The sequence below is a fragment of the Adiantum capillus-veneris genome, chromosome 13 (assembly GCF_014529385.1).
Source record: "Adiantum capillus-veneris isolate H3 chromosome 13, ASM1452938v2, whole genome shotgun sequence".
Lineage (NCBI taxonomy): Eukaryota > Viridiplantae > Streptophyta > Polypodiopsida > Polypodiales > Pteridaceae > Adiantum > Adiantum capillus-veneris.
The window spans coordinates 59,770,046-59,789,877 of NC_140943.1; the positions used below are offsets into that span (position 1 = coordinate 59,770,046).

General features: G+C 41.5%; 1 protein-coding gene across 16 annotated transcripts in view; it reads right to left on the bottom strand.

Annotated features, from left to right (window-relative positions):
- LOC147444092 (uncharacterized) overlaps positions 1-19,832 on the bottom strand; it is a 110,769-nt gene that overhangs the window by 62,593 nt on the left and 28,344 nt on the right. For 4 of the 16 annotated variants that reach the window (XR_015190017.1, XR_015190016.1, XM_086526818.1 and 1 more), the window contains exons 3-4: positions 2,006-2,759; positions 1,736-1,892 (exon numbers count right to left, since the gene is read on the bottom strand). The exons of 2 other annotated variants lie outside the window; for them this stretch is intronic. Coding sequence is in view for 7 of the 14 variants with exons in the window: in XM_086526818.1 (XP_086382944.1) it covers positions 1,736-1,892; positions 2,006-2,759 (911 nt within the window). In the remaining 7 variants the exon portion in view is untranslated. Of the gene's footprint in view, positions 1-1,037; positions 1,170-1,330; positions 1,554-1,735; positions 1,893-2,005; positions 2,760-13,306; positions 13,951-14,301; positions 14,665-15,600; positions 15,744-19,832 lie in introns of those variants that run through there. 10 more of the 16 variants (XM_086526823.1, XM_086526819.1, XM_086526822.1 and 7 more) reach the window with 9 other exon arrangements.

Below are 19,832 nucleotides of genomic sequence, written 5' to 3' on the forward strand. Positions count from 1 at the left end.
GGTATGATACTGAGAAGTGAGAGAGAGAGAGAGAGAGAGAGAGAGAGAGAGAGAGATAGGGACTGGTATGATACCGGTATGATACTGAGGAGTTACTGGTATGATACTAGTATGATACTGAGAAGTGACTGGTATGATACTGAGAAATGACAAAGAGAGAGAGAGAGAGAGAGAGAGAGAGAGAGAGAGGGACTTGTATAATATCGGTATCATAATGAGGAGTGACTTGTATGATACCGGTATGATACTGAGAAGTGACTGGTATGATGTTTAGAAATGACACACACACACACACACACACATATATATATATATATATATATATATATAATATATATATATATATATATATATATATATATATATATATATAGAGAGAGAGAGAGAGAGAGAGAGAGAGAGAGAGAGGGAATGTATGATATGGGTATGATACTGGGAAATGATTGGTATGATACCGTATCATACCTGTATGATACTGGGAATTAACTGGTATGATACCGGTATGATACTGAGAAGTAACTGGTATGATACAGAAATGATACTGAGAAGTGACAAAGAGAGAGAGAGAGAGAGAGAGAGAGGGGGAGAGGGAGACAGTTCAGTTTACAGTTAAAGGCAGATATACACAAAATTATGCATTATGCATTTCTTAATATGGTTCCAGCTCAAAAGGCATACTATTGTAGATAGACTCACTGACATCAAGTGATATTGTATATAGTTTTGAGTTGCTGGGATGGGGTATCATGGGGATTTTGATTGCCCGAACAAGATGTGAATATATGAACACCTCTGGCTTTTTGTCCAAAAGCTCATAGGTCTGCTCATTTATCATACAATAGTAAAACCCTTTGATAGCATAGAATCCTCGCCCAATGATATTGCCCCAGTCATCTTCAGCGTCTGAATGAAACTCATGAATAGCTGCAGTGCATTTCACTATATAGAAATCCACTTTTTCTTCATTGTCATTTGGTGCGGGAACAGCAAAATTATCACCAACAATAAGAGCTTGACTAAAGGTGTCATAGTGTCCTTCATACGCTGCATCCTCATTTATTTCGTTGTCATCGTCTTCCCCTTCTTCTGTAGGCTCCAAAATAAGGTATGTCCAGAAAGGAACATGTGACTTGCTCACACATCTCCTCCACTTTTCCTGTTTACATACACTACAGAAACAAGACAGTGAACGTGTTCTCAAAGCAGTTGTATCATGCTCTGAATATGCAGAAACAGAGTGCATTGAGCGGGTATTTTTTACAGCCTTCACATCCCAATTTTTTCCCCTTTCGATATCTCCCAATTCAATCACCCAAAAAATCATGCTTACATAACGGGCCTGGGATGCATAGGTGGCTGTAGCACCATCTGACAAGGTCCGTCTCACTAATGCCACAACATCTGCAGCACAGTCTATCTTTGGGCAGTTTGGCTACAATTGGTATTGAGTTAAAGACCTTTTTATCACTGCTCCCGCACCGTCGTGTTCTCCCTTACCATGGCCGAATCCAAAAAAGTTCCAAGACATTTTCCATCCCGTAAAAACACTGTATCTGCAATTTATTCAATGGATAGAAGAGATTAATATACTCTTGGCACGATAAAATTAACAAAAAAAACATATATTATAATATTACTGACGTTAGACAAGCATTTTATTACAACTTTAATGCCAATATTATAGGTCTCTATATTAAAACCACCTTCAGATAATGTTTGTTAGAGCATGGTATACCTGGCAAGGAAATAGAATGGTCTTCTTGCTTTGAATTGTGAAGCTGCTCCATCAGACCATACCCAATGACACCTTATGTTTAGACCAAATTGCTTTAGCCATTCCGCATGTTTCAGAAAACAGTGTTGAACAAAATGTGTTTCATATTGCTTGTCATCTGAAATGAAGAAGTGAATTGTCTTGTGGATGTCACATGCATAATATAAAAATAAAAAATTATTGAAGGCTTAATACAAAAGAAATAATACTGATCTAGGGTGATGTCATTACCTGCAATTCGGAAATATGTTATGTGCACAAAAATAGTTACTTGATTTGAATACCAGTGCATGGACTGAATCTCATTTTGTTCTTTGAAACTATAATTTTCAGCAAAGTCAACAACTGACACAACAACATCTTCTAGAAAGCTTTGTATACATTCCTTATATTGTTCTGCTTGCCATCTATACACAAAATTATGCATTATGTATTTCTTAAGATGGTCTTTGAACATGACTGAGAGATCCTGGCATGATATTTCCTTATGCGACAAGACTTTCCTTTTCTTCTTTAGACCGTCACGCGCAGTTCCTCCTTCTAGGTCCTCAAAAATCTTCAGCACAATCTTTTTAGTAATAAATGCAGCCTCTGCAGCACAAAAGTCTAACTTATCCGGGCCACACCTTTTACATTGACCACTCAAGCAGGGAAGGGCATGGAAGGTGGACGTATCTGATTTTGGACACAGTATAGAGTCCAATAAGGCTGTTACACTCTTGATAGGTTTTTTTGGTGCCTTGTATCCACCATTGTCTTTGCATATGTTGCATTGACATTGGCAAGCTTTTCCATGCAGACCGAATACAGAACTTCGCATGTGATTTATGGCATCCTTTAGGAAGGACATTTGAACATGTGAAATGCAGGAGCAAGTATACCGGTCTCTCAATTTCCGCACAAAATATGGCTTCATGTACTCAAACGCCCGCTGCTTTATTACAATTTCAGGGTATTGTTCTTTGAAGTTGAGAAAGAGCTCCACCTACAATGAAAGACATATATGGTTAAAGAACATTGAAGAAAACTACAGGTTTTTATTATCTTTGAGGAAAACTGTTACATTACTATAAACCAGTATTTTTATTTCAAACCACTATGTTTTTTCACTTAATTGGTTAGGTAAACCAGTATATATGAACACATGTCCATGGTACGTACCAATGGTATATAAGTGTCAACCAGTGCAAATGTTCTTACTGTTGATGTAAACCAATCTTTTCATTTATAACCGGTATGTTATTTACCTAACCAGTACAAGTGAGCACTTAACCACGATGTATACCAGTGAGAAATAAGTGTTAAAAATAATGAACACATGCCCTTGGTACGTACCAGCGGTATATAAGTTTCAACCAGTTCAAATGTTCTTACTGCTGATGTAAACCAGTCTTTTCATTTATAACCGGTATGTTATTTACCTAACCAGTACATGTGAGCACTTACCCATGATGTGTATCAGTGAAAAATAAGGGTTAAAAAAATGAACACATGTCCTTGGTACGTACCAGTGGTATATAAGTGTCAACCAGTTCAAATGTTCTGACTGCTGATGTAAACCAGTCTTTTCATTTAAAATCGGTATGTTGTTTACCTAACCAGTACATGTGAGCACTTAACCACGATGTATACCAGTGAGAAATAAGTGTTAAAGAAAATAAACACATGTCATTGGTACGTACCAATGGTATATAAGTGTCAACCAGTTCAAATGTTCTTACTGCTGATGTAAACCAGTCTTTTCATTTAAAACCGGTATGTTATTTACCTAACCAGTATATGTGAGAACTTACCCATGATGTGTACCAGTGAAAAATAAGGGTTAAAAAAATGAACACATGTCCTTGGTACGTACCAGTGGTATATAAGTGTCAACCAGTGCAAATGTTCTTACTGTTGATGTAAACCAGTCTTTTCATTTAAAACCGGTGTGAGCGGGATGAAAACACACACAGCGCCTCTATAACGACCCGACACACACTCTTGGGAAGATACACACACACACTATGGGGCACCACTCGGCCTAGACAACACACCTGGCCGAGACAGGGAACACGCCTTTGGAGTGAGAGGAGAGAGACTATCCACTTGTCCACTCCACACAGACACACACACACACACAAAAAAAAAAAAAACTCAACTCAAAAGAGGAGAATTTCTGATGTTTAGATACAATTGAGCTTGGACCAACACCAATGGGGCAAATAGCTCACACAATATGGGTAAAATAAGCAAGATACAATCACAAACTAGAGCAGAAACTTCGCTCATAGGAGAAACTTACACAGAAAAACAGCAGGAAAAGAGTGAGGAATTTGGCAAAATGGACAGCGCCATCGCGTCCGGAACGGCTCAAAACCCCAGTCTACAATGTCAAAGTGCTCAAATCCGACCTCGGATGAGCAGTTTACGGCCAAAACAGGCTCTAAAATGAGCAAAAACACAGCTGCGGCTGTTCCTCCTCTCTTCTCCACGTTTTTTCTGGTCTTCTCTCAGTTTTTTCAGTTCCCACACTTAGCTTTATTAGTTGGGCACCTTTGGCCTTTTAGATGACCTCAAACGGACCCCGAACAGGCCAAAAATTGACCTCGCAGTGCATAGTTGTCACCTTTTTGCATCATCCGCACACCTGGCACTCAGCTTTTTTCCAATAATGCATCTCGCCACCACGTGAAGTGGCCCCAAAAAGTGGTCCTAATGATGACCTTTCTGCGTAACTCTCACAAGAAAACACCCACGTTGTGTCCGTCCTCATCTGCGTGCAAATATTGACCTCGTTCGCCCTCCTGACGCCACTAGATGCCATCTGACGCACCTGCTGACCTCATGTCGTCGGCCCGCGGATAGCTTCCTCGAGAAGTTTTACACGCTATAAACTCCTCATTATTGTAGAAAAACACAGTAGTACTGGTAATAGCGAAAATCGATGCACTATGTACACCCTGTTCTACCTGTACACATGTGGGCCCCACATAACCACCTGGCTAAGGAAAATGGGCAATCCTTTATTTGATGCACCATGCATGTGTATGTAAATATGCGCAATCCCTTGCTCCAAAAAACTCCTGACATAATTTACCCACCCCCTAGCCTGCTAGATCATTCATGATCAGCAGCAGCAAAGAGAGATATGAGACTCGCCGCATCACAGGTCTCCTCATACCAACATTGCTTGCTCCACAGACAGCTCATCTTGCTCCACCATCATTAACGTGGCATGATATAATTTAAGACGCAATCCATTTACCCTTGACTTATGTAGAATCCCATCTAGGTTAGCCAGCTGATATGTGCCATTTGGAAAACACTCCACTACCTTGAAAGGGCCTTCCCACTTAATTTGAAACTTCTTTTGGAAGGTGTTGTCCAGCTTACTGTTGTAGCGCAAAACCAAGTCATGTTTCTTGATACCCTTACTTTTGACCTGTTCATTTATCTTTGCCAAAGCCTTATCCTGCATCTGCCCATAATGCTCCAATGCGCTCATCCTATCCAACTGGACCTCTTGTAGTTGTAAGAGCCTCTCTTCGAATGCATCACTAGGCGGCCCAAGTAACTTCTCTAACATCTTGACCGCAGGCAACTCTACTTCCACAGGCAATAGTGCTTCGTTTCCATACACCAAATGAAATGGAGTAAACCCTGTACCTGTCTTCACCGAAGTACGGTAAGCCCATAATGCACTAGGCAATTCCAAATCCCAATTCTTTCCTTGGTGCTCTGTCACTTTCGAAAGAATCTGTACCAACTCACCATTGAATCTTTCATTTAAGCCATTACACTGTGGGTAATAAGGAGTGGTATGCTGGTGCCTAATCTTCATCTTTGTGCATAAGAAGTCTAGCAGTTTAGCTCTAAATCATGGCCCCTTATCTGAAAGTAGCTCTAATGGCACCCCAAACTTGCAACATATTTCATCATACACAAATTTTGCCACATCCTTTGCAGTGATCTGTTTTACTGCTATAGCCTCTGCCCATCTAGAGAGATAGTCCACTGCCGTCAAGATATAGCTTTTGCCCCTGCTTGTGATAGGTAACGGGCCTATTGCATCAATCCCCCACTTTTCAAACACATCAAACGCCATAATGGTTTTTCGTAGCTCTGGCTTCAACACTCTCTTCCCAAATGCTTGACACCTATTGTAAGACCTACACCAATGGTGAACATCCTTGTGCAAACTAGGCCATACATACCCCTCTTGCAAAATCTTATGCAAGGTGATCTTTAGAGCAAAATGGCCACCACATGCGCCTTCATGATTCTCTTCCAACACTCTGTAAAGCTCCTCCCGCCAAGGTACACGTCTCAACACGAGATCAGCCCCTTTCATGTATAAGACATCAACAATCAATTTGTACCTGTATGCTCTACGCACAAAGCCATACTTCTTAGACTTCTGAATCTCCTTTGGAATGATTCCTGTTAGCAAAAACTCCTCTTCTTGAGCCAAACTTTCCCGGCCATGATAAAGAGGTAAATTGGTCCTCAACACGAATAGCTCCCCAATCATGCCTTGAGCTGCTTCATGTGCCTCTCCATTTAGAGCACGTTCAATGTGTCTGATGCTCCATGCTTCAAACTTTTTTAACAGGCCTTTAATTCTAAAGCACATTTCCTTCAATGAGGTGTTCTTGCTCTTCCACACACCCAGCACTTGCTTCACCACTAACAAGGCATCACCTTTTATGCTCAACCTTCGAACCCCATGCTTCAAACAAATGTGTAATCCGGCTTCCAATGTAGCATACTCAGCCTCATTGTTACTATGCGCATACAATTTGAACCCTCTCTTGCATACTAGCTTCCCCTCTAGATCATAAAGTGTTATACCCCCTGAAGCTGCATCATGGCTCTTTCTGTATGAACCATCAAAGAACAACACATGTGCATTGCTGATCTGTAGCACTTCTTCAACTACCTTTCTCACCACCTCTTCCTTAACAATAAGGGGATTCTCCTTGTAGGTCAACAAATCAACTAGGGTAGCCCTTGTACTATCTTCCACTAGAAAAGAGAACTCAAACTCTTGCAGCTCAATTACCCATTTCTTCACCACATTTGACATGTTAATACCATTAATTAACTGTGGCAAAAAGGCATAACTCGTCAAGAAAACAAAAGGCCGTGGTAGCAAGTAATGACGAAATCGTCGACAAGCAAATATTACACTGGCTAGCACTAGCTCTACTTCCGATAACTTTCTCTCCGCTACCAACTTCACTCGGCTTGCACAATACACTGGCCTCATATAATGGCTGCCCTTCCCCTTTTGCAATAGCATGGCTCCAATGGCATCATCCCCTACTGATGGATTTACATAAAAAACTTTCTCCCAATCAGGAGCCTGCATGGCTGACAACCCCCCTAACACCTCTTTCACCTCTTGAAACACTTCTTCACACTTGTCATCCCATTGCAATGGATCATGCTTTGCCACTTGCTGTAATGGATAAAGAAGCTGCGAAGACAATGGAATAAACCGTGCCATGTACTTCACTTTGTGTATAAAGGTTGCCAATTGCTTCGTACTCATAGGTGATGGAAGAAGAATAATAGACTTCACCTTATCTGGATCAGCCTCAATGCCATTTTCTGACACCATATGGCCAAATAACTTCACCCTTGGCTGTGCTAGATGACATTTCTTTGGATTTAGTTGTCCTCCACATTCATCATATCGAGCCAATACCATCTGCAGCTTCTCATGGTGATCAGCCCTACTGCTATAGACACAGAAGTCATCCATAAAAGCTTTAACACAACTACCAATGAATGGTTCCAACACCCAATTTGCTCTCTCTTGATAGAAGGAAGGTCCATTTGACAACCCAAATGGCAATACTGTGTAGCAATTGCAGCCCCATGGAGTAATGAAAGTTGTCTTTGTGCGGTCTTTAAGAGCAATCTTCAATTGAAAATAGCCTGAAAAACCATCACACACATTGTACCTCTCATAACCTGCCACTGAATCCAAGATCTGATCAATGAATGGAAGAGGATATGGGTTCTTTTTAGTGGCTGCGTTTAAGGGTTTAAAATCTACACAAATTCTCCACTTCCCATCCTTCTTTGGACTGACTACAACTGGACTCACCCATTCTGTGGCCTCCACTGGAACTATGAACCCTGCCTTCAATAACTTGTCCACCTCTTCTCGCAAGGCTTCTATTTGCTCTTGACCCATCCTTCTTAGCCTTTGCCGCACTGGTTTAGCACCTTCTTTCAGCTCTATATGCATCTCTTCACCCTTGAACCCTCTGATCTCTTCATATGAAGTAATGAACAAATCAGGAAAACTAGCCAGCATATGCAAATATATATCCTTCTCCATAGTTGAGAGGTCTCCACTAATCATTTGCGTCATTAATTCCTGCTTCTTTGACAACTCAACCTTGGTTTGCATCAGCCCTTCAATCACTTCATAAGGCCCTTCACTTTCATCTTCAACCTCATTCGCAAATGCAACTAAACCAATCTCCTGGATTTCTTTGTCCATCAAAAGAAATGCAACATCAGCATCCTCATCACTGCTGGTAGTGCTATCACTGTCCTCATCTGTCACCGTGGAAGAGTCTTCATCACTAGACTCATCCTCATCTTCATAAAGCTACTCTAATCGTTTCCTTGTGGCCATATTATAAAGCTTCTTGGTACCTGTCTTTCCATAGAGGCTAATCGTACCATGTCGCCAATCCTGAACAGCTCCCACTGCACGTAACCATGGTCTGCCCAGTATAATAGGATATGCTCCCAACCCTGCTGGCATCACATGAAAATCAGCCATTGCCTTTGCATCATATGCCTCCACTTCTAAGCTCTTTACAACACCCAAGCATTTTACTTTTTGATGGTTTGCCAATCTGATCCGAAACCCTGACACCCCAGCCACTGTAAGACCCATCTTCTCAACGCATGAGTGTGTTATGACGCATATTTGGGCTCCGCCATCCACATAACCTTGTCCCAAATTTTTCCTTTTATGCCACACATCTACTATTGGACAAATGTCTGGTAGCTCATCCATTGCCAACACCTGTACTGAACCTCTCTCTGGCTCTTTCTCCATTGGGTTAACCATCCTCTTCCACTGTCGCTTTAGCTTAGGCACCATCTCTATAAGCTGCCCAAAAGTAACATCTGCCTTCTTGCTCGTCAGATCCTCCCTCAAGTCATAGCTTAATTGCCCATCCCCTAGTGAAAAATCTGAAACATGAAACTTTCGACGAGCTCTCCTTTTCCTCTTGGCCTTGACATCCTCGCCTTCATGGCTCTTTCCTTTCTTCTTACTAGGACCTGGGGCACTTCTTCCTTCCTTTTCCTCTGTGGTCCTCTTCCCAATAGGCATCACTAATGTATCCTCTAGCTTTGATGCCTTCTCCAAGGTGACTACACTTAGCACTTTTGTCTTTCCTTTTTCCTCCTGGGTCAGTCCACTGGTTCCTTCATCTCCCTTAATTTCGATGCCATAATCATTTGACCTAGTTAGCACCTGTCTTGGCAATGGATACATGTCTCCCCCCATCCTTGGTGGCTTATCACATTGCGGGCTGATGTGACCCAACTCTCCACAATTATAACATGTGGGCGTCTGCCTCCAAAACCTACCATTGCTTTGTCCAACACCATTCCTAGGCCTTTCTTCACCTCCTGGCTGATTTGCAAACCTCCCTCGACCTCGATTATTTCCCACTTGACCTAGCATGTTTAGGCTGAGATTCTTCATCAAATCTACCATTTGCCTCATGTCTTGCCTTAGCCCATCATCTTGCACTGCTGTAGTGACCACTGTTGGCATAACCTGAGTAGTAACAGGAACCACTGGTTCATGATGAACCACTGACATGCGCCCTTGTAAAGACTCTATAGGCTGAAATTCAGACCTCATTGGCAAAGACTCCACCCCTAACTGGCTCATTTTCCTCAGCTTCCACTCTTTGTTCCTTGCTACCTCTAGTGCATCCTCATATGTCCTAGGCTTCTTTAGCTCCACTCTCCAACGTATATTCTCCCAAAGACCAGCCAAGAACCTGTCCTTCTTCATCATGTCAGGCGGGGGTACCTGTGGTGCTAAAGCCTTGCACATTCGCTCCCATGCCAATGAAAACTTACGTATGTACGCATCTACTGGCTCACCTTCCTTCTGCACCAAACCTTGTACTTCTTGCCACACTTTGTCAGGATCTTCTATCTTCACAAACTCCACTTCCAATCCATGCCTTAGATTGTCCCAACTCAATCTTATAGGTGGATCTGCTACACGCAACTCCTCTTCAAATGCTTTAGACCAAACTCGTGCATCACTCTTCAAACAAATTTGGAGAAGGCGTAACATTTGCGTAGGGTCATGAATCTGGTTGCTAATGCAGGCAACCTCCATCTTTTCTAAAAATTCTTCCACATCTTCATCACTTCTTCCATGAAACTCCGGATAAGAGAAAGCCATGGCTACCCAAATTATGATGCTTTGAGAACCCCTTCGAACACACGTGCAAGAACCCAAAACTTTTCACTACCCAATCCCCAGAAACTTCAATGGAGCTCAGCTTTAGATAAGGACAAACACATGCACATCAAATGAGTTTTCATAGTTAATCATCGGAATGACAACAGGCAAAGGACATTCCAGGATCTCCCTCAATCTTCTTGGCCCAAACATAAAGACTATGCGCTGCTGGAAAAAGATCTTCCTGGACACATGAACATTAATCTGAATTCTTTGAGTTAAATGAAAAGGAGTGAACTGAGGGCCATTTTGATCATCCATTAAAGCCAACCATGAAGCTCCCAAGAAGGCACACCTGACTTATCCTCTGATTTTTTCCCAAATTTCAGCAGCATAACAACATAAATGGCTCAAAATACCAAAAAACCAGCCATCATAACTTGGGAAAATTTCGACAGAGTTTCTCCAGAAGTAGAGCAGTAGGAACCCAGAATATAGACTGTCTATGTATGCATAAACTGTCAACAATAGAACCCGAGCATCAAGTAGGACTCACTAGTACATAGCCTATGGCGAGGTCACAAAAAGGGTGCTCCAGCTACCTGTATCACCGAAAGGATCTCCACATTTGAGAATCCCCCAGCTCAATAAAAACCTCACGCTATCGACCCTCACACGAACGCTAATGCAAATCGCATATAGTCAAGTCTCAGAAATGACTATCTTCCAGACCAAGTCTCAGAAATGGCTGGGACTGCCAAATACAACCAAGTATGGCTCCACAAATGCGTACAATGGCAGTTTCCACAAGTAACGTACAATCCAATAGACAATACGCTCAAATAGGCGCCAAGTGATGCATTCCCACAACAACTGCAAGTGATATCACTGCCAGTATATCACTGTACTCCAGCTACCTGTACCTGTGTGAATCACCTGTACCTGTAACCTGTAACCTGTAATCTGCAACCTGCAACCTGTAATCTCGAAGCTCGAAGCTCGAACCTCGAAGCAGAAGGTACTCGAAGAAGATCCTCCGTGGGGGCGCCAAAAGAATGTGAGCGGGATGAAAACACACAGCGCCTCTATAACGACCCGACACACTCTTGGGAAGATACACACACACACTATGGGGCACCACTCGGCTTAGACAACACACCTGGCCGAGACAGGGAACACACCTCTGGAGTGAGAGGAGAGAGACTATCCACTTGTCCACTCCACACAGACACACACACACACACAAAAAAAAAAAAAACTCAACTCAAAAGAGGAGAATTTCTGATGTTTAGATACAATTGAGCTTGGGCCAACACCAATGGGGCAAATAGCTCACACAATATGGGTAAAATAAGCCAGATACAATCACAAACTAGAGCAGAAACTTCGCTCATAGGAGAAACTTACACAGAAAAACAGCAGGAAAAGAGTGAGGAATTTGGCAAAATGGACAGCGCCATCGCGTCCGGAACGGCTCAAAACCCCAGTCTACAATGTCAAAGTGCTCAAATCCGACCTCGGATGAGCAGTTTACGGCCAAAACAGGCTCCAAAATGAGCAAAAACACAGCTGCGGCTGTTCCTCCTCTCTTCTCCACGTTTTTTCTGGTCTTCTCTCAGTTTTTTTAGTTCCCACACTTAGCTTTATTAGTTGGGCACCCTTGGCCTTTTAGATGACCTCAAACGGACCCCGAACAGGCCAAAAACTTACCTCGCAGTGCATAGTTTTCACCTTTTTGCATCATCCGCACACCTGGCACTCAGCTTTTTTCCAATAATGCATCTCGCCACCATGTGAAGTGGCCCCAAAAAGTGGTCCTAATGATGACCTTTCTGCGTAACTCTCACAAGAAAACACCACGTTGTGTCCGTCCTCATCTGCGTGCAAATATTGACCTCGTTCGCCCTCCTGACACCACTAGATGCCATCTGACGCACCTGCTGACCTCATGTCGTCGGCCCGCGGATAGCTTCCTCGAGAAGTTTTACACGCTATAAACTCCTCATTATTGTAGAAAAACACAGTAGTACTGGTAATAGCGAAAATCGATGCACTATGTACACCCTGTCCTACCTGTACACATGTGGGCCCCACATAACCACCTGGCTAAGGAAAATGGGCAATCCTTTATTTGATGCACCATGCATGTGTATGTACATATGCACAATCCCTTGCTCCAAAAAACTCCTGACACCGGTATGTTATTTACCTAACCAGTACAAGTGAGCACTTAACCACGATGTATACCAGTGAGAAATTAGTGTTAAAAGTAATTAACACATGTCCTTGGTACGTACCAGTGGTATATAAGTGTCAACTTGTTCAAATGTTCTTACTGCTGATGTAAACCAGTCTTTTCATTTAAAACCGCTATGTTATTTACCTAACCAGTACATGTAAGCACTTAACCACGATGTATACCAGTGAGAAAAATGTGTTAAAAAAAATGAACACATGTCCTTGGTACGTACCAGTGGTATATAAGTGTCAACCAGTTCAAATGTTCTGACTGCTGATGTAAACCAGTCTTTTCATTTAAAACCGGTATGTTATTTACCAAACCAGTACATGTGAGCACTTAATCACGATGTATACCAGTGAGAAATAAGTGTACAAAAAAATTTACTAGATATGTAAACCAGTATTTTCCTTTCAACCAGATATGTTTTTTACCTATCTGACATGACAAACAGTACATGTGAACACTTGACGAGTACATATGAACACTTAACCACTATGTATACCAGTGAGAAATAAGTGTTAAAAGATTTTTACTGGTTATATAAACCAGTATTTTACCTAACCAGTTTATACATATCATATGCGTGTGAAAGTATGCATCTGCAAACGTATGTTTCAGCAAACATACGCATATGATAAAAACTATGTTTCCATTTATATTCTCCTTCACATCCAATATTTATCTACTCTTAGTCTAGGACCAAATACAGATTCCCCTTATTTCCATTTATAACTTCCTTCATATCCAATTTCATATCTACTCTTATCAACCCAATTATAGTGAATATAGGTCATGAATGCAAATATTAGAAAACAAAAATGGATATAGTGAAGCAAGTTATTACCTGAGATTGTTCAAGAAGATGCACAGGATGTTTGACATATGAATTTCTTCCAATACGCTTTCTGCACACATCCTTCTTATTGGGTGAAACACGAGTGTTGACATCCAAAAAGAGAAGATCAACTCTTTCTCATCGGGTGTTATGAAACCACGATCCATGGGCTGTCGAGCACACAAAGAGATTGGCAAATTGCCATCACCTGCTGCCCTCAACCGATTCTTTGCAGCTATGAAGTTCCTCTTGTGCAAATTTAGCAACTTAGATGCAGCTGAAACATTCACTTTTGAGGTAGATGTACACTCAACATTCATAAGCATTGTGGTGACGAACCTTTTAAGAAAGAGCTCCTGTCCGCTCTTGGGTAATTTTATTGCATCTATTGTGTTGCCCTGGGCATTTCAAGGTCTCCAAGAGAAGGATGATTGACAAACTTGCACAAAATATATGAGCGTGATGCAACATCGAGGGCCTTTGTACGCCGATTGAAGAGCATAACAAGGTCATTGCAAAGTCTTTGACGCTTTGCATCATCAGCACCATTTTGATCATTATCTTCCTCACGTGCTACCTGCTCAAGCTTGTTCTTAGCACGCTGCTCCCTCTTTCTCCTAGCATGATATTCCTTGACCGCATCAACAACATACCTAGCACACAGTTCACAGTGAGGCTGAGAGCAGTCACATACAGTGTGAGATTCTTGCTCCATGCTAGAGAGGGAGAGATTGAGCGAGGTGATAGGCCTACAGAGAGCAAGAGCAGTATATGACAAAAATAGATGTGTGATAGGCCTACAAAGTAAAACAACAATCTGTGCTCCTACACAGAGAGTTAGAGAGAGACAGGAAAACGAGAGAGCGAGAAGACAAAGAGCTGGTTGACGTGCATAGCTAAGAGCTACAGAGCCGTCTTCTATATTTGAAAAAGAGACGTGGAAATAGTAATGGTGTAAAGAGCTGGCTGACGTGCATAGTTAAGAGGTACAGAGCCGTCTTCTATATTTAATAAAAAGCTGTGGAAATTCTATATTTATTTAAAAAGCTATTCAAAAGAATATATCAAATTGAACTAATAGAGATGGTTTTATGTACCGGTTATAAAACCTCTGTCCGGGACAAGGTTTTTGGTCCACCTATTCATGCATCCACCCAGCTGCCCAAGGCACATACAATGAAATAATAGATACAATCTGAAACTCGTAAAGAGCCTGTGAACCTATACATGGTAAATGAAAAATATGCTCATGGAGAGAAGGTAAAAAACTGTCGGTGTTGTTGGATACTGCTAACATTCCCCCCCTTCCTAAGCTTTGTCATCCCTAACAAAGCCATGTCATGATAGACGCTCGAGGAAGGATGTGCCTGCAAAAGAAAAACCTCGATAAGATAGCAAGCTAAATCATATGGCAATAAAGCATGAGGGGAATGCAAAGCACATGTGGAAATGATTAAATGTAAATAATTATGAAATGTTACACTACCATTAAGGACAAATAAACTACACTTTGGTGAAAGTAATCAATCAGGAGTTTTAGGCTTATGGATGAGTCTCTTGATTAGTGAGCTATGACTAAAGGTTAAAACACTCACTCTAGCACTAATTAAGTTAGAAAGATTATCTAAATACAAGATCCTAATTGTGCCTTTCAGCTTCGATTAGCTAACTAACTTTCACAACTCCGAACAAAAGCTTGAATTTTTTACTTGAAGCTCAATGGAAGTCTTTTACTTCATTCTTCTTGCTTTCTTTTTTTCATTTTCTTTTTTTTCACATTGATTCAAATTCATGTGATGTGTGTGCCTATTTTGTATGCCTGGGGTTGTTTGCTTCTAAAAAAAAAGCGCCCACATTGGGAACCTCTAGAGCTCTAGTACCATAGACAATACATGCAAGTAAAGTACCAAATCAAGCCATAATTCCTCTTCCAACTTAAAATTTTAGATTTGTGACACTTTTGTTTTTAGCTTCCATTTCCTTTGTATTCTCACTATTGTTCTTTATTTGTTTAAGTGAGCAAGCCTCTCTATGCCTAAAACACTCCTAAGGTGTCATACATTCAAATAATTTTACTAACTACGACTAGCGATCAAGTAAATGAGTTAACCTAAAGTCACGGCCTCCTAACCTCAAGGCTCATCGATAAGCCTTAAACTTGAAGTCAATTAACTAAAGCAAAGAAAGTTTATACATCTTTGATGGAAGATAACAGAACATAACTAAATACACTCAATTGAACCATGAAAAACCACAATCAACAAATATAAATGTCCATCAACATGAATAATAGGAAGTACTACACTTGGAGGTATAGGATGTGTCTCCTTGATAGCTGTGGAAGCAAACATGTGATGTTGAAGTTCGATCTATCCATGCTACGTAAAAGCTCAAGTCCATGCCCAAGTCTATCTATGCTACAAAATCATAAACAAAACACTACCACCTAGAAAGGCGTATTAGCATAGAAACGAAAGTTTTATTATGAAAATGAAAATAAAAACAAATTCTATACTAAGGTCTCATACATAGATGCCTATAGGGAAAAAACCCAAGGGAAAAAAAGTACCTCTAATATACGTGCATGTGTCTAGTGCACCATGGTCAATCTACACAAGTCAAGAGTCTAGTGCAACTAGGAGGGATAAGAGAACTCTCTTCAAATAGTAAAATCTTCAATCTTCTAGCTCTCTATGTAATGGTCATCGGTTGGCTATCACCTAGCTCTATTGGGGTGTAGGCCAGATGGCCATGGGAACCACCCCTAACTTCATTTTCTCTATAATGAAATATAGGGAGAGAAAGTGAGAGTTGGCTAGCAGTCTCACTTTCTACTCCACTTACCTAAGCAACTATCTGTGCTTCTCCTGCTTCCCCAATTCCCCCTCTACACTCTCCCTTGCTAGTGCACGCACACATGCATTCGCACGCACGTGCACTCTACAACTGGTATTAGAGCAAGGCATACACGACCAGCGCGTGCAACGGCTTCTCAGTGATCATCACAGGAGCGACGGAGCTTGACCATCGCAGCTTGAGCTTGGAGACAATAGATCCAAAATGGATCAGAGCTTGAGTGGATTCCCCGGCGTGTGCAACCTCTTTTGAAGAGATGGAATCTTGAAGATTTCTCAAGAATCTGCAAAGAATTGAGAGCTTGCAATAGAGCAAAGAAAGTTGCGACAGAGAAAAGCTTGAAGTTGAGCCTTGGAGAGCTTAGGAGAATTGGAGCCCTTGTGAGCTTAAGGAAAGCAAAGCAAGAGATCTTGAGCTCAGGCAGCGAGTTCAACTTTTCTTGCAAAGCTAGAGCATGGGGGCAATAAGCCATTGGTTTGCAAATCAGATCTTAGCCGTAAACCGAGTAGATTTGGGTAGCACTTCTGCAATGCTAAATTAAACAAGCAGGAGATGCAAGAGAAGCTGAGCGAGTGCAAAGTCATGGGAAATGTGTGTGTGTGTGTGTGTGTGTGCCCACACAAGCACACAAGTTTGGCAATTTAGCAACACTGTGAAATTAACAGCATGTCAAACATGAACCTCAACATTGGGAGGAATTTGCAGCAGCTTGTGAGCAAACTTCTAACATTTGGGGGGGGGGGGGGGGGGGGGGGGGGGGGGGGGGGGGGGGGGGGGGCATTTGCATGCTAAAATCGGCTAGCAATAGAATAGAAAAGGGGAGTCTGTGTGTTGACCACACACACACACACATGCACGCACACGTGCACACATACACACACGCACACGTGCACACATACACACACACACGCACACGTGCACACATACACACACACACGCACACACACATGCACGCACACGTGCACACATACACACACACACACATACACAGCAACTCGTAAAAGGCAAGGCAACGCTGGAATTGCAGTCAGGCAGCAAATCAAAAGCCACTTTGGGAGCGGGAGCACAGTCGAGCAAAGAAGGGCTTGATCTTGGTTGCAAGCTTTGAGAGCAGACCACACACACACACCCTCCCTCCCACCTCGTCGCTCTCTGTCCCCCCCCCCCCCCCCCCCCCCCCCCCCCCCCCCCCCCCCCCCCCCCCCCCCCCCCCCCCCCCCCCCCCCCCCCACAGTCGGCATTTCTCTCCAGCAGGCAATCATCATTTTTTTGAAATTCGAATTTTGCTTGTTTGTTTGACACACTATAGTGTGTGCAAACACTTGTTCCCAGAAGTGGTCGCGATCTAGAATTCGAAGCAAATTCACGAGCTGAAATTGAATGTGTGGTAGTGTACACACACACACACACACACACACACACACACACTCATGAGTCGGAGCTTTGATGTACGTACGCTCAAGCTACGAAGCTTCTCCAACTTGTAATCAATTTTTTTGACGATTGGTAATCACTTTTCAATTCCAAAAATTGCATTGTGTTCCTCTCTCTTTTCTCTTTCATTTAAGTGTAAGCATTATCAGTTTTGATGTGGTTCACGATTACGTGTCTATTAGCCTTAATTGAATATTTGAGTGCTTAAATCATTGTTTTTAGTCGTTTTGACCATAGGAGAGCGTTCCTAGACCATAGGGCGACCTTTTTGGACCGATCTGTTGCAGTTTTCAAGATCTTTTTCACGATAATTCGTGATTTTGGTACCTTCTTGGATTGCAACGAGACTTGGTAGGATAGTGGCCCTAGGTATCCTAGACCTCTTCCAAAGTTTCATTGCAATTCGAGTCCGTTCAAGCATCAAAATTGTTGATGACTTAGAGCTATGAGAAAGGACATAAACAGATTTCTCTGATCATTGAGTGTTGGTTTGCTTGTTGAGTTAGTGTGTTTGCTTGTAAAGGTTCACTTCTTGAGATTGAAGATCTCAAAGAGTCTCCGTGCCCCATCCAAGTCACTTCCCTGAGTATTGACATTATGTTAGTGCTGGATTGCTATGCTACAGATGTCCGTCACGACAGCCCGTTAACATTGGCGCCGCTGTCAGGGATATGATCCTTAGATGGTGAGTGACCTAGTGCGTATTTAGAGCATTCTTTTTCTAAGATTTGTCTCTCCATTTCATTTACACCTTAGCAGTGAAGCAGCTAGACATGGGGTTTAGTGGTTGGTAGACTCTAGAAGTCAAGGACTTGCTAGATCTATTCTCAAGAGGTAAAGTAGGTTGTGAGTGAGATAGCCAAAAGCATTTCATTCTTTGATTTTCTCTATGCTTTCAGAGTGCTGTTCCATTTTTTGTTTTGAATTTATTTTGTACCGTTCTGTTTGTTTTTTTTTCATGTTTCATTCCAATACGTAAGAGTAGGGTAAGTAGAAACTACCACCATCAATTTTGGGCTAAAAGAATGTGGGAAAACAGGGTGAAAACCATATTTTGGCCGAAATAACCGTAACTCTGAAATTCTAAAAATTTGATGGTAGAGAGCTGAAAAGTGATACAAATTCAAAAATTTGTGGATCAAAGGCAACAACATACTCTCTAGAAGCAATCTCGAAAGTTTGACCAGATTTTAAGGAGGAACATGGATCACGATCCATGTACTCCAGAGACCATTTTGACAAAAAATTGACTAGTGACACTATGCATTAGTGAGACATTGCTTTCAGTAAGTTTTCTTGAAAGAAAAACTCAAAAATCACATCAAAATTGGTTGTTAGGGCAAAAACAATAAAATAAGCATTTTAGACACAAAATTTGGATTTTTCAACTTTTTGGCATTAGTGGGACATTGCTCTCATCAAATTTTCTTGAAAGAAACACTCAAAAATCACATCAAAATTGGTTGTTAGGGCAAAAACAATAAAATAAGTATTTTAGACACAAATTTTGGGATTTTTCAGCTTCTACAAGGAATAAAGAACCAGTAGAACAAAATTCATGAAAAAATGTTGTTAAACATGGATCGCGATCCATGTATCTTTTGACATTTGGGGCTGATATTTGACAAGTACAACCATGATAACTAGTGGAACAACTTTCCCAAAAGGCACCATGCCAAAAAATTGAAAAAAGTTGGTCAAAATAGCCAAACACAATAAATAGTCAAAAACCATAGGGCATACATAAAAACTCACTTTTAACTGGGAAAAAGTTGTCCAAATACAAAAAGAAGTGGTGGAGTAGACTATTGACACTACAGGTAATCATCAGGCCAAATTTGGAGTGTGATGGAATATGGATTGCGATCCATGTACCTCATCAAAAAATTTGGCTGAGATTTGAGCAGTGGGTAGCTAAGACAAAGACAAACAACTTTCCCAAAAGAATCATATGCAAAAAAGTTGTAAAAAGTGGTCAAAAGAGCCAAAAATAGAACATTGTCAAAATTGTCACAACAAACTCTAGAAGTTAGTTTTGGTTGGGCAAAACCGATCCAAATTCAGAATTTTTTTGTGGAGCAAGCTACAAGCATTACAAGCTATAAGTACACCAAAGATCAAGTCCAAAAGTGGTGGAACATGGATCGCATCCATGTACCCCAGAGGAATTTTTGGACAAAAACTTTTCCAGCCTGTAGCACAGACCGTTGTGAACAAAAGTCCCCAAAGAATTTTTGTCAAAAAA